This window comes from Bolinopsis microptera, chromosome 7 (genome assembly GCF_026151205.1).
Source record: "Bolinopsis microptera isolate Bmic1 chromosome 7, MBARI_Bmic_1.0, whole genome shotgun sequence".
In the NCBI taxonomy this organism is placed as follows: Eukaryota; Metazoa; Ctenophora; class Tentaculata; order Lobata; family Bolinopsidae; genus Bolinopsis; species Bolinopsis microptera.
In genome coordinates this window covers 13,872,685-13,885,578 of record NC_087078.1, presented here as the reverse complement: position 1 = coordinate 13,885,578, position 12,894 = coordinate 13,872,685, and the positions used below count along the sequence as shown (strand labels likewise).

The window sequence follows — 12,894 nt, the reverse complement described above, 5'->3', positions numbered from 1 at the left end:
AGAAATGCAACAACATGATAATAATATGGAATGATATACATCCTCACTGTACTGCGCTTTTATTGTTTTAAGATTTATCGATATACGGGGCTTTATCGGCTAGACCGATGCTTGCACTACCAACAAAATGGATCAGCAAAAAGTTCCGACAAATAAAATACATGTTGTATATAAACCACAGTTAAACCCCAACTAAAACCCTCACTTTAACCCCATCTCTCCCTCTCCATCCGCTCCCTCTTAAAGAACTGCTCAGCTGATTTCTTATCGTACACCTCAGTGTGCACATTCCTCATATGAACGAGTCTATCTCCACTTCTTCCAAACCTCTTATCACAGAACTGACACCTGTACTGCTTCAGCTTGAGATGTACGGTTGGTATATGGATGTCTAGGCGAGCAAAATGGACGTTGCAGTGAGGGCAGAGTCCAATGCGGTTATGAGGTTTCCGTTTCCGGGCTGAAGAAGTAATGTCAATTCTTTATGCAACAACACAATTATATGGAGTAAGATACACCCTTTTTATTGTTCAAGATTTATCGATTTACGGAGCTTTATCGGCTAGACAGATGCTTGAAATACCAAAAAATAGATCAGCTTAACGTTCCGGCAAATAAAATACATTTTGTCCCTAAAAGTACATGAACCCTAGTCAAACCCCAACTAAAACCCTCACTTTAACCCCATCTCTCCCTCTCCATTCTCTCCCTCTTAAAGAACTGCTCAGCTGATTTCTTATCGTACACCTCAGTGTGCACATTCCTCATATGAACGAGTCTATCTCCACTTCTTCCAAACCTCTTATCACAGAACTGACACCTGTACTGCTTCAGCTTGAGATGGACTGTCTCTACGTGGATCTTTACTTGTTTGAAGTAACGTTTGCAGTAGGGACACTCACCTTCGTATGTTTTGTATTGAGCCATGTTCTTGAGGTGTTGGCTGAAGTCTGAGGTATTATTGTCTTGGTCTTATGGGCAGAAAGAATACGAGTGCTTTTTAACATAAGTTGTGTACAGTTAAGAGTGATGCTTTTCGGACTGATGCTTTAGAAACGGCGGACGAAAATTATTATATTCGCGTTGGAACAATAAGTTCTATCGAAGTCTAGTACCATATATTCACCGCTGTAATGACCACCGTAATATGCGTAGAATTACATAATCTAATGATTAACATAAAGACATGACAGTCATATTCCCGTTAAAATAAAACCTAACAAATGAAAATATTGTTCCCACTCAGCAAAATACCAGACTCAGTCTCACAAGTTTGCTCTCTCCAGCTGGGCCTCTCTCACAAGTTAGCTCTCTCCAGCCTCTCTCACAAGTTAGCTCTCTCCAGCCGCTCTCTCCTGAAGAATATCTCCGCTTTCTTTTGATCGAACAGTACTGGGTGACGGTTTCTCATGTGCATTAGTCTGTTCCCACTCCTTCCAAATGTCTGGTTACAAAACTGACACTTGTAGGGTTTCAGTTTGAAGTGAACTGTCTGAATGTGTATTTTAATCTGCTTGAAGTAACGGTTGCAATATGGGCATTCGCCGCCAGACATGGAAACGTTTCCGAGTTGCGATGGCAGCTGGGTTGAGCCTGAAGTTTTAATTTTGTCATTTCAAACGTCTAAAATTTGGGGTAGGACGGATAGGTGATCAATGAGCATATTTTGGAGTTTAGCGAAGATTATTGAGAAATTCAATGTTGGGTATGCTATCTGTGCCAAAATTTTGAAAATAATCGTGCAATTGAAATAAAAAATAGGTATTACGTAATTGATTGAAAAAGCAACCCTTGGTTGCACAAAAATTACAAAAACTAAATACAGAACTCAAAAACTAAATACAGAACTCAATATGATGCAGTGCATTATTAAGCCCTCTTTAATTGCAACAATACCATGTTACAAAAATAATCGCCGGACTAACAAAATATGCGCCATATTCTTAACAAAATATTCGCCATGTTATGATTTATTTGCAATTGCATTGCTGCGCGCTTTGTCGCAAATATTTTATAAGATGCCAAACATTATATATACATATATATACATTTATCATTATGAGTCCCCCGATGCCTAAATTGGACAACTTAGCAGTTAGATCAGTTAGGGCATCTTGTCAATTGAGATACTTACAGACTACGAGAGACCACGGTAATATCCCTAGAGGTATTGCTACTCAAATCAATTTTAGGTGTGCAGTTAAAGACACTTTTTATGTAGAATCCTGTAAAGCGCTTAACCAGTTACAGAAATCAAGAATGCTAGACTTAGTCATAGATAATCAAGTAATCAGGTCTCAGACTTTGCGTAAAAGCTTTTATAGTTTCAAAAACTGCATCAAATCTGCACTTCCCCCATCAGATCATGAAAATTTAGAGAATCATTTATCTAATTTAATGCACAAGGAGAAACTTGAACTTACCAAGCGTCATGAATCTAAGTTGAAGAGAGATAAGGACTATGCTATTTATGTTGCACCTTCATATGTGGATAATGCTAAACCTGCGAAGAAGAGGAGAAGAAGGAAGAGAAAAAAGATTAATCGTACCACATCCCACAGACATCAGAGGACGTTAATCAAAGGTACTCTTCCCAAGGTTGAAGACTTGTCAATGGAAAACATGTCCAGAACAGTTGTAAATCTTACAGACAAAGAGATTAGTAAAGAGCAACTCTATGTCTTTTTCTTGTCTCACAAGTTTGCACCTACACCTCCCCTACCAGATCTAAGCCGCTTCGAGAACGATTTGTGTAGATGGTTTTCTAAAATGAGAGCTAAAGTTGTATTTGATAGCTTTAAATGTGGACCCAACAAAGCAGATAAGAGAGTTACTGACATGGAACGTTGTCTTATAAAGACTGATGCATCACGTACTTTCGAATCTTGTAAAAACCCTGCACTTGAGGCGTTTATAAAATGCTGCAGAGCAGAAGTAGACCTCCACAGGCCAACTCAGAAATTCGTCTCACCAGATAACATCGCTGCGCCCATCAGAGCAGCTCTCAAAGAAGTCAAAGGTTGGAAAGACATTGTTATCAGACCATTCGATAAAGGAGTAGGATTCTTCCTTCTTAGTGAAGAAGATTATATTCAACGAATAGGTGTACATTTAAATGATAGATCTGTATATAGTATTGTAAATAATGTAGATGATTTAGTTGTAGAATTGATTGATAAAATTTCGAATTGGACGATTGAGTTTAAAGATGAATTAGGTATGTCCAAGAAGGTCAAGGAGTGGGTTATTCCATGTACTGAGCTTAACCAGCCTGGAAACATGTACCTGAATCCCAAGGCACACAAACCACCTTTGTATCCTGGGAGGATGATTACCACCGGCTGTGGTTCATACATTGAAAACCTTTCTGCCTTGACTGCGTATGAATTGAAGAAGGCTACTTTGAATTATAGAATTATTGATACCCCTCACTTTCTGAGGAAGATTGATAGCCTGAACGAGTCTAGCATATTGTTGGGAAAGGAGGTTATACATGTTGCCATCGATATATCTAACATGTTTACCAACATTCCTAGGGATATGGGGATCCAACAATGCACTAAGCACCTGAATAAAAGGAGTAGTGGTGATCAATTGTTTAGTACAGAATGCATTATTAGTGCACTAGAAATTACTCTTGATTACAACATTGCTTCATTTAACGGTATAACATACCGCCAGGAGCGTGGAGCAGCGATGGGTCCTAAGAACTCATGTGAGTATGCTGATTGTGCTATGGATAAGATTGATATCTTAGTTAACGAAGGAGATCTAGAATATGGCCCGCCTCATAGACCAGCATTCTGGGGTAGATTACGTGATGACATTTATATGGCTTGGCCCGGTACTGTTGAGGAACTATTACAATTCATGGAATGGCTCAATAGTATCCACCCAAACCTTTTGTTTACTTACGACTACTCTAGGGACGGCGTTGAGTTTCTAGACACCTATGTCTATGCTGTTGGTGATGTTGTCCACACCAAACTCTACTCTAAACCTAGTGACACCCACTGCTACCTTATCCCCACGTCATGCCATAGGAACCATGTTGTAAAAAACATACCTTTTGGAGTGGCGAGGCGGGTGAGACAGAACAACAGTGAAGACACTAACTTCTTGGAGCAGAGAGAGGTCTATACACGTTACCTTCTAGCCCGAGGTTATCATTCCAGTATTATAGAAGATGCCTTTAACAAATTTAGTGATATAGCTAATAGGAAAAACTTGTATACCCTTAAAGACAAGGATGAGTCGACTGCCTGTTTAATACCCATGGTGATGGATCAAAATCCAGCACTTCCCAACATGGGGGGCATTATCCATAAGTATAAGCACCTTCTCAACCTTGATCCGGCCCTGAAGAAGCTGGTACGTGCGGACAGTGTATTCGTGAGTCATCGAAAGAATCAAACTATCGGTGGCATGCTTGTACACAATAAGTACCGTGCCAGTGGAACTTTAAACTGTGACAATGAGAGAGAAACAACTGCAAGTCAGATCCAGGAACCAGACTCCGAAAGTCTAAGGGCGGTTCCCGGGGCTGTCGACCCAGGGTGCCATGCTTGTGGTAAATGCTATGTTTGTAAGCAAAATTTCCTGTCCCCCTGTTCCAACTTTAGTAGTCACCATTCTAAACAAGTTTTCCCTATAACTAAGTATATATCTTGTCAGAGTTATAACCTCATTGTAAACAGTCGTATGTAGGATATACTACCTCAAATCTCCCTAAGAGATTCTCTAACCATAAGAGTCACATAAAGAAAGGTATAAGAAGTTGTAAATTAGTTAACCATTTTTTAGATATTGATCATGATTTAGATTTTAGTACCATAGCCTCCTATAATTCCTCACTTAGTAAGCACCTTTCTGTCATTATAGTAGACGCTTTAGTATTTGAGCCTAATATTAGTAAAGCAGACAAAGAAAAGGCTATGGAAGCTAGAGAGGGGTTCTACCAGACCCAATTGAAAACCCTTGAACGGTTTGGGGGTATGAACACCCTTGATAGTAACCATATACTTTTTAAATCTGCCGGAGCTTAGTTTTAGTTTTAGTATATTTTGTAGATTTTATTTAGTTATACCATTATTCCAGAGACGTGCATACTATATTTTTTACTTAAGTATTAATTTTACAGGTTTTTTGTTGTGATTTTAAGTGATTTTCCGAGAATCAGTTATCAGTATTTAGATAAGAGATAAGATAAGAGTACATTTTTAACGGCTTTCAGTTTCTTTTTTAAATTTCAGTTCATCAGATTTCCCCACTGCTTTTAGTTTGTATTTATTCTCAATTGTATATGATTCGTATTTGTTGTAGTTACTTTAATGATATAATTTCTCAGAATTGATGTAAATAAATGATGCAAAGACTTTCGATGATCTAATCACAACCGCTTTCTTTTATTGTGTAGAAGTCCAGCCATGAAATACATATATATAATTATATTATACATATATATATATATATATATATATATATATATATAACATATTATATTTTATAAGGTGCAAATATTGTTTTATGTAAACTTCGCCTTCTAAGCAAAATGTCCGCTAAACGGTCAAATCTAACGTGCGTAATAAATATTTGCCTGCAGGCCTGCTTTAAGCAGTTCTTACGGTTTATTTGCACCTTGGAGTAATTAACTGCGCATTTTTAATTTTAGTAAAATATGCGCCTCCAGCATACAAATTATTTATTTGCCACTGGGTGTAAATTGCACATTTTTAGCCAAATATTTGCCATGTTATGATTAACTTGCATAACATTTTGAACATTTTTGAACATTTAAAATATAATTTGGAACATTAATATACAGTAACGTCATTCAAATCTCAAACAGAAAAAGTATATTTCAAAGCTTAACTTTGTGTTTTGATCATATTCATATGATTATGATCGTGGGTGTATAATAGTGATTTTGGTTGCATGATTTTGATTGCAGGCAGTGATGGTGAGTGAAAAATGTTAGGAGTGCCAGTCAGTAACTATGTCAAATGAACAGCCCACGGAGGAGTGGGTGAGCGCAAACGCGAGAACAGTAGGAAGGTTTTGTCATACGTTGTATGACCCGCCGCGCACGAATTGCGCGGCTCCCCCTGTATCGTCAGAACCATAGTGAAACGACCGTGGGGGTCGCAACGTGATATAAGGAAGGTTGGCACAAAACGGCACACTCGGAAAAGACACAGAAACTAAGCCGTGCGCGGTAAGTTAGCCAATGTTTGAGAGCCGCTGTTGCCCGGCAGGAGGCCTCCAAATGAGGTACCGTGGTGAACTGTGGAGGCAAAGTTCGAGTGTAAGGCAGCTCTAACTGATGATGAAAACTGAAAAGGTAGACTGGACGGGAAGTAAAGAAAAAGGGATGGGAAGGATCCATCTGAAGTCTGGCTCATGTCATGTCAGGAAGTGATGAAAAACTCACAGACACAATCATCCGTGGCTGTCTACCCCGTACGTACTAGGCAGTGTCCGAGATTTCAGGCATTAGGATAAACTGAAACAGCTTGCAGAGCTGATTACTACTAGGGTCCTAACGGGTACCCCGCCTCGGAGGTCGAGCCAATGCCCTGCTTTCGAAAGGTATGTCTACTGGTGGAACCTTCATATTTTCTCTACTAGCACTTGCAGTCACTGTAACCCTATCACTCTGAAGGCCCCACAGCTCCTACATGGACGCACGGTCGGGAGGATAAAACCATTCAGGCCGTTGATTGAGTGACGAGATCACTGATTAAGTGCCAGGATCATGCATCCGTCAGATCTTAAAATTGTCATAACTCGGCTTAGTTTTAAACAACCAACTTGAAATTTTGGGAAAGCACTTCAATTATGAAACCAAATGTGTCTAGATAATTTGGAGTTCCTAGCTCAAAGCGTCCTCGAGTTATGGTGATGATATTGAAAAAGAGGGAGTGGCGTGCCACGCCTTTTCTAATTGATGAAAATTTACTCAATTTTCAGGAAATCTAAGTTTGACCCATATCTAATATCTATATTCTTTGAAATTATTGAGCAATTCTGATACGAATTACGTGAGTTATTAAAGTGTTGCGTGTGGGTAGTTACTTCTGGGCCACCCTGCAGTATAGGCCATTGGGGTATAACTATAATTTTAGTATAGAGTGTATAAAAGAAACGGTCGACGACCGTTTCTTTTATACACTCTATCGGTCGTGCTTGCCAGCACTGTGATCAAATGGCTGTTAGAAGCCATGTTAGTAACATGGCTTCTAACAGGCCACAGCCCATGCTAGCTAATATCATCAACTTGGAGACGCAAGACTGTGAACACTTTCCACTATAACTAGCTAACTAGGGGAAGCCGGAACATCACAGCACTTCCTCTACGAATGAAGCAGAAAACAACACAAACCAGACATTTAGAAGACTAGACTCTGGTATGCGGACACTAGTTTAGCAGTATAGCGCTGTTGAACTTCCGTACGTGCTATAGTGATACATCATGGACATTTGCAGTAGTTTGAAACGTACGAGTACGGAAGTTCGACGGAAGTGCTACATCAAACTACCCCGGCCGGATTCTCGTAATCGTATCAAGGCTCTTGTCCAATAGCCCAATAAGGGGTTTTGGACAACAGTCGGTGTCGGACACTAGTCGTAGTTGGCGACTGTTGTCCAAATTTTGGATCACATTTGACATTTGTATATCACAAGCTCACGAGAAATCTTTTAACGTTAGTCATGGAGATCTGATCCATTGATACGTGATTGACTAACTGAGGACAGATTCGTGCTACCCGTACACTAACAAGTTGTCTACAGTACAAGAAATACAAATTTCAAACCTTAAGCTATCATAGTAAGAACTCCCACTGAAAGTGTTCGGAGTTTCGGAAGGGTTGCAGAGGCTGCATCTCAACCATGGACAAACAACTAACCTCTCCTATTCCATACCACTGACACTCTCCCTGTCCAGTGTTCACCATGCTGAATCAACCGTCCAGTTCCACGTCTCCAAACAGAACTTGAAAATAAAGTCCCCTGGTGGAAACGAACTTGAACTGCCGAAGTACCTCATATCTGGAAACACTCTCTATCTTGCAAAGTACATCCTTAGTGCCAGGGGACTCTGGATGGTCGAAACCAACTCGACGATAATTTCTTTTCTATACTTGTAATATACAAAGTAGCAATTGACTATTCAGATTTCAGCCTCTACTAACCTTAGAACCGCAGCATAACCGCTTTTCCCACAGGCAAATAACACCTTCCGCATGAAACTAACACGCTCACAGGCTCCCACATGACGTGTAACCCCAGGATTTGGTTTTGAATCGGACACTGAAAACAACGATAGAGGAGCGGTTTACACGCTCACAGGCTACCATGTCTCGTGTAAGTGTAACCCCAGGATTTAGTGTAACCCCACGTCTCGTGTACCCTAGGATTTGGTTTTTGGATCGGACACTCAAAACAACGAAAGAGGAGTGGTCTACAGTGACGTTACAGGAACATTGCATACTCCTACGAGTTGCACGTAGCAGGCCATGACCGTCCCTGGAAGTCCCTGTCTCCTCATCGTTAACCCGTAAGGGGTTGCACTGCAAGGGCGGTGGTAACAGAACTTCAAGACTCTCGGAGTCTGTTGTCGATATCTATGTATAATATAATTATGGTATATAACTTGGGAGTCTCTCTCTCTAGCAGCAGGAGTTGGAGAATGGGGACGCGTTGTGAAAGCCACCGCAAGGAAGGCTTACAGTCGACGCCGACCAATCAAAAGAAAAGAAGACTATTCAGATCATGCCTCTATAATTGGAAATGTGTCGTATTATATTTATATCAGATAACAATTATGTCGAACAAATGTCGTATTTTTTGTTAACATGATCCGAACAAAGTTTTCATGCAAATTAATCATAACATGGCGAATATTTTGCTAACAATGCGTAGTAATTACACCCAAGCGCAAATAAATCTTAAGGAGGCAAATATTTTACTACGCGTAATGTATATGTTTAGCATATATACCTTATTATATCGGACCTTATTTGGACGGACATTTATTGAACGCTGGAGGCCCTAACGTTCATCTTAGACTTAATGTCCGTTTTAAATAAAGTCCGTTCGTTTAAGGTTCGTCCAAGTTAAAGTCCGTTGAATTTGTTTCCAAAATTTTTCCACTTCGAACTTTTTGTCCAGAATATGACAGTTATGATAACTTTATTGTGCCGTAAGTTAACGACGGAAAGGTTCTCCTTGCACCTTGGTTTTCCGGAGGCACAGAAAACTTAACTAGTATATGATGTTTTCAAGGGTCACTTGGCGGAAAAAGTCAACGAAATTATGGCACTCAACAACATAGCTCATGAGCTAGTCCCCGCCAACATGACAAACTTGTTCCAGCCTCTAGATATTACGGTAAATCGTGTTGCCAAGGACATTTTCCGACGTTGTTATAGTTCATATTACTCAGGGGAGGTAATGGAACAGTGGTACAGTGCTAGGAAAGCTCCACCTGATGTTAAGGTTAACCTAAAGTTGTCTAAGATAAAACCACTTCACGCCGAATGGCTTGTAAAAGTTAACACTGAAATGCAGGACCGGGGTAGTTTGATAAAAAAAGGTTTTCATAAAGCTAGTAATCACTGATGCTTTAAGCATAGACTATTTCATGCACGAAAACCCATTTGAAGAAGATGATATGTGATATTTGACACTGATCATGTACACATATTTTAACATTTTTACTGCTTAACGACTGCTTTTCTTACTAACTATATAAAAATGGATTTAAAAATCATTTGCTGAAATAAAAAAACGTCAAAAAAAGAGAAAAAAATTCGGAATTTTGATGTTTTGAATGCCTTCTAGCGTTCATATCAATGTCCGTTCATAATTATGTCCGTCTATTTAATGTCCGTCCAAATAAAGTCCGATAAGGTAGTCATATCAGATATGAGTTTCTTTAGACATTTATTCAATGTCGATAAAGGTCTTAGTAATAGCTTAGTATAGCAAGCACAGGTTTACAGAAATAAAATACAACTAACCTGTAACGACCATATTTTTTTCAGCGGAAGTGAGTGTCCCAATGTTGGCGTATGTAGCTAAGCACTTGTACTTTGCAAAGTCACGGCTTACCAGGGAAGATAGCGTCAACACACTTTCACGTGTAGTTCCATTAGAATCAGATACGATACCTGTATTTTTATTACTTGAACGCAAGGAAATCAGAAACGATACCTGTAGTTTTATCTTACTATATATAAAGCGAGACGATATATATATATATATATGTATATTTATTTATCCGTGCCATTTTACTGACACCACGGCATCAACTTTAACACGAATTTCTGCAAAAACCGTGAAAGATATACAACTGAAACTTTTTTGACTGGGTCAAATGCTTTAATGGCCTCCAAATCAGCATGAACAAATAAAAAATTGGCCAAGAAATAGGAGTTTTAGAGCCCAAAATTTGGTACCCCAAGTGGTGTCAAAAACGCGAATTAAATAGGTAATAATTGTTTTAGTCTCTTGAGTCTTGACACCATTTTAGGGTTAGACGGGTTCCTGCTAGTTACTTGAACGCAAGGAAAAATTTGGAAGCTGAACGAGTCACAAAATTAGATCTATTTTTATCCACAATAATAATGGTAGGTCTATAAATGGACTGATAAAAGCATAAACCGAATTATAAGTTTCAAACATTTCCTCACCAGAGGTTATAGGGGTACCATCTCTCTCCCACTGGATGTTAAGAGCGGCACTCAGAGAGGAGGGCATGCTTGCTATGCATGTAAGCTGAATAGATGCTCCTAAAGCCTCTATCATCTGTGTCGTGTTGTATTCAAGAGCTGAGATAGAGTGTCATTTAACCTATAAAGTGTTCTAATTTGGTAGAAACAATCAAAATAATTTATCTAAATTAATAAGGAAACGATGAGACTATGCATCACAGTAGCTAATCTACATTATTGAGGGCGGTTTATTGTTATTCACTCTATTTATTATGAGTAGGTAGATATTTTAACTTTGTTTCTCTTTTGAAAACTTCCATTACTAACAGATGTTTCCCAAATACGTTATAAATGTAAGATAACTTACTTAGAACAGTAAGAGTAACAGTTGAGGTATCAGACTCAGAAAAGGAGGCATAAGCAGAACAAGAGTAGATATCTGAGTCTGATGACGTCACTCCAGATAGTGTGTGTACACACTGCAGGTTCGTGTTAGCAGCTGTAGCGTGGGCACTGAGAAACAGAGTACTGTTATGGAGCTGTAGAGCCAGTCAATCAATTTATAGTACAGGGACATTTCTGGATCCCATTTCATGATTCTAAAGCCAATTATTATTAACATACTTGGAATGCCTCTACAACCAATTAAGCTATCACTAAGAAACTGACACACCTAAATTGACTGGTGCTTGGTAAGATCTCTCCTCCCTTAGTCCAGGTGCACACATTAGGTATGTTGAGATGAGGAGCATCGCTAGAAACCACAGTACAAGTCAGCTGTATGTCTGATCCTGCTGTATAGTAACCGTTTTGTTCCACCGTGATGGATACCTCTGAGAGGGAGCGGAATATTTTAATTTAGTGAGATGGAGCTAAGGGTACGAACAGACTGGGACAACTCTGCCCATGACTACGTGACAAGATGGGACATAGCTTGAGCAATAAGTAATAGTTTTTGTTAATAATAATTCTATTTAATTGATGTGATTTGCGGAGGGAAATGTAATTGGTTGGTGTTGTCAAGAAAACTGCTTTTAGACTCGAGGGGCAGACCATACTATGAATCTGGAGGGGGATTATTTAAAACGTAGGTATCACAGTGCTGGCAAGCACGACCGCCGCAAATTATACTCAATACTAGTGTAACCCGGCCTTCGGCCGGGATTTCACTGCCGCAGTTCAAAAGTTTAGGAGTATTTGCCCGCTGAGTCAAAACCCACATTATGTGAGCAATTCTATTCGAGGTACCCTAACGTATCCAATAGTATTTAACATAATCGCATAATCACTAATCAGTTCTTTCTCGTGGATAATTAAGTCATTATTAGGCACCACATTCCATGATCATAAGGTCCGTACACCGACTATAACACCTCATCACTCCCGGAGCTTGAACCGCTTTCCATCTTTATTTAAATCGTTTAAGAAATTAACCCTTACAATTAGGTAAATCTACGGAATCAGCGATCCACCTGTTAACCCGCAGGATTGAAGATGCGATGGCAACAGGGAACTACGCTTTAGGAGTTTTCCTAGACATTGAACAGGCTTTTGACGCAGTCAGCTTCACAGCGATTAAAGGAGCTCTGCTGGAGGCCAACATCCCCTCAACCATCTCTGAATGGATTTACTTCATGATAAGTAACAGGCACATTACTCTTACCTACTGCGAGTTCAGTATCACTAAAGAAGCTACCAAAGGTAGCCCTCAAGGAGGAGTATTGTCATCACTATTGTGGAACCTAACTCTTAACACCTTACTTAGCAGCCTAGGGATCCACAATAACTTTTTACAGGCATTCGCAGACGACCTGGTAATCCTCGTACGAGGCATCTGTAAAGTCACGATCAGAGACATAGCCCAGCAACAGCTACAGAACATCAGCAACTGGTGCACGAGCAAAGGACTAAAACTCAGTGGAGTCAAAAGCACAGCAATCCTATTCACCACCAAACAGGACAATATTTTAGACTCCCCGCTAACAGTCGACGGAACTACAGTTCCCACAGTTAAAAGTACAGTCTACCTAGGGGTTACTTTCGACCATAAACTTAATTGGAGTACTCACATACTTAAAAAATGTGATAAGGCCGTAGGACAACTTCACGCTTGTAAACAAGCTGTAGGAAAAATCTGGGGCATCTCACCGGCGGGTGTGAGATGGATTTATAACCAAGT

The 12,894-nt window shown here is 39.6% G+C and overlaps 1 protein-coding gene across 1 annotated transcript; it reads right to left on the bottom strand.

The window, feature by feature from the left end:
- Positions 1-206: 206 nt before the first annotated feature.
- On the bottom strand, positions 207-927 carry LOC134818727 (PR domain zinc finger protein 5-like). Its single transcript, XM_063828372.1, has 2 exons — positions 684-927; positions 207-460 (listed from the first exon to the last, which is right to left on the bottom strand). The coding sequence occupies exons 1-2, from the start codon at positions 925-927 to the stop codon at positions 207-209; spliced, it is 498 nt and encodes a 165-aa protein (XP_063684442.1).
- Between the last annotated feature and the right edge of the window lie 11,967 nt (positions 928-12,894).

Excerpts from the sequence above, each read along its gene's own strand:
- LOC134818727 (XM_063828372.1), bottom strand. The coding sequence starts at position 927 with ATGGCTCAATACAAAACATACGAAGGTGAGTGTCCCTACTGCAAACGT. Across the intron at positions 461-683 it reads AATGGAGAGGGAGAGATGGG|CCCGGAAACGGAAACCTCAT; the intron begins GTTAAAGTGAGG and ends TTACTTCTTCAG.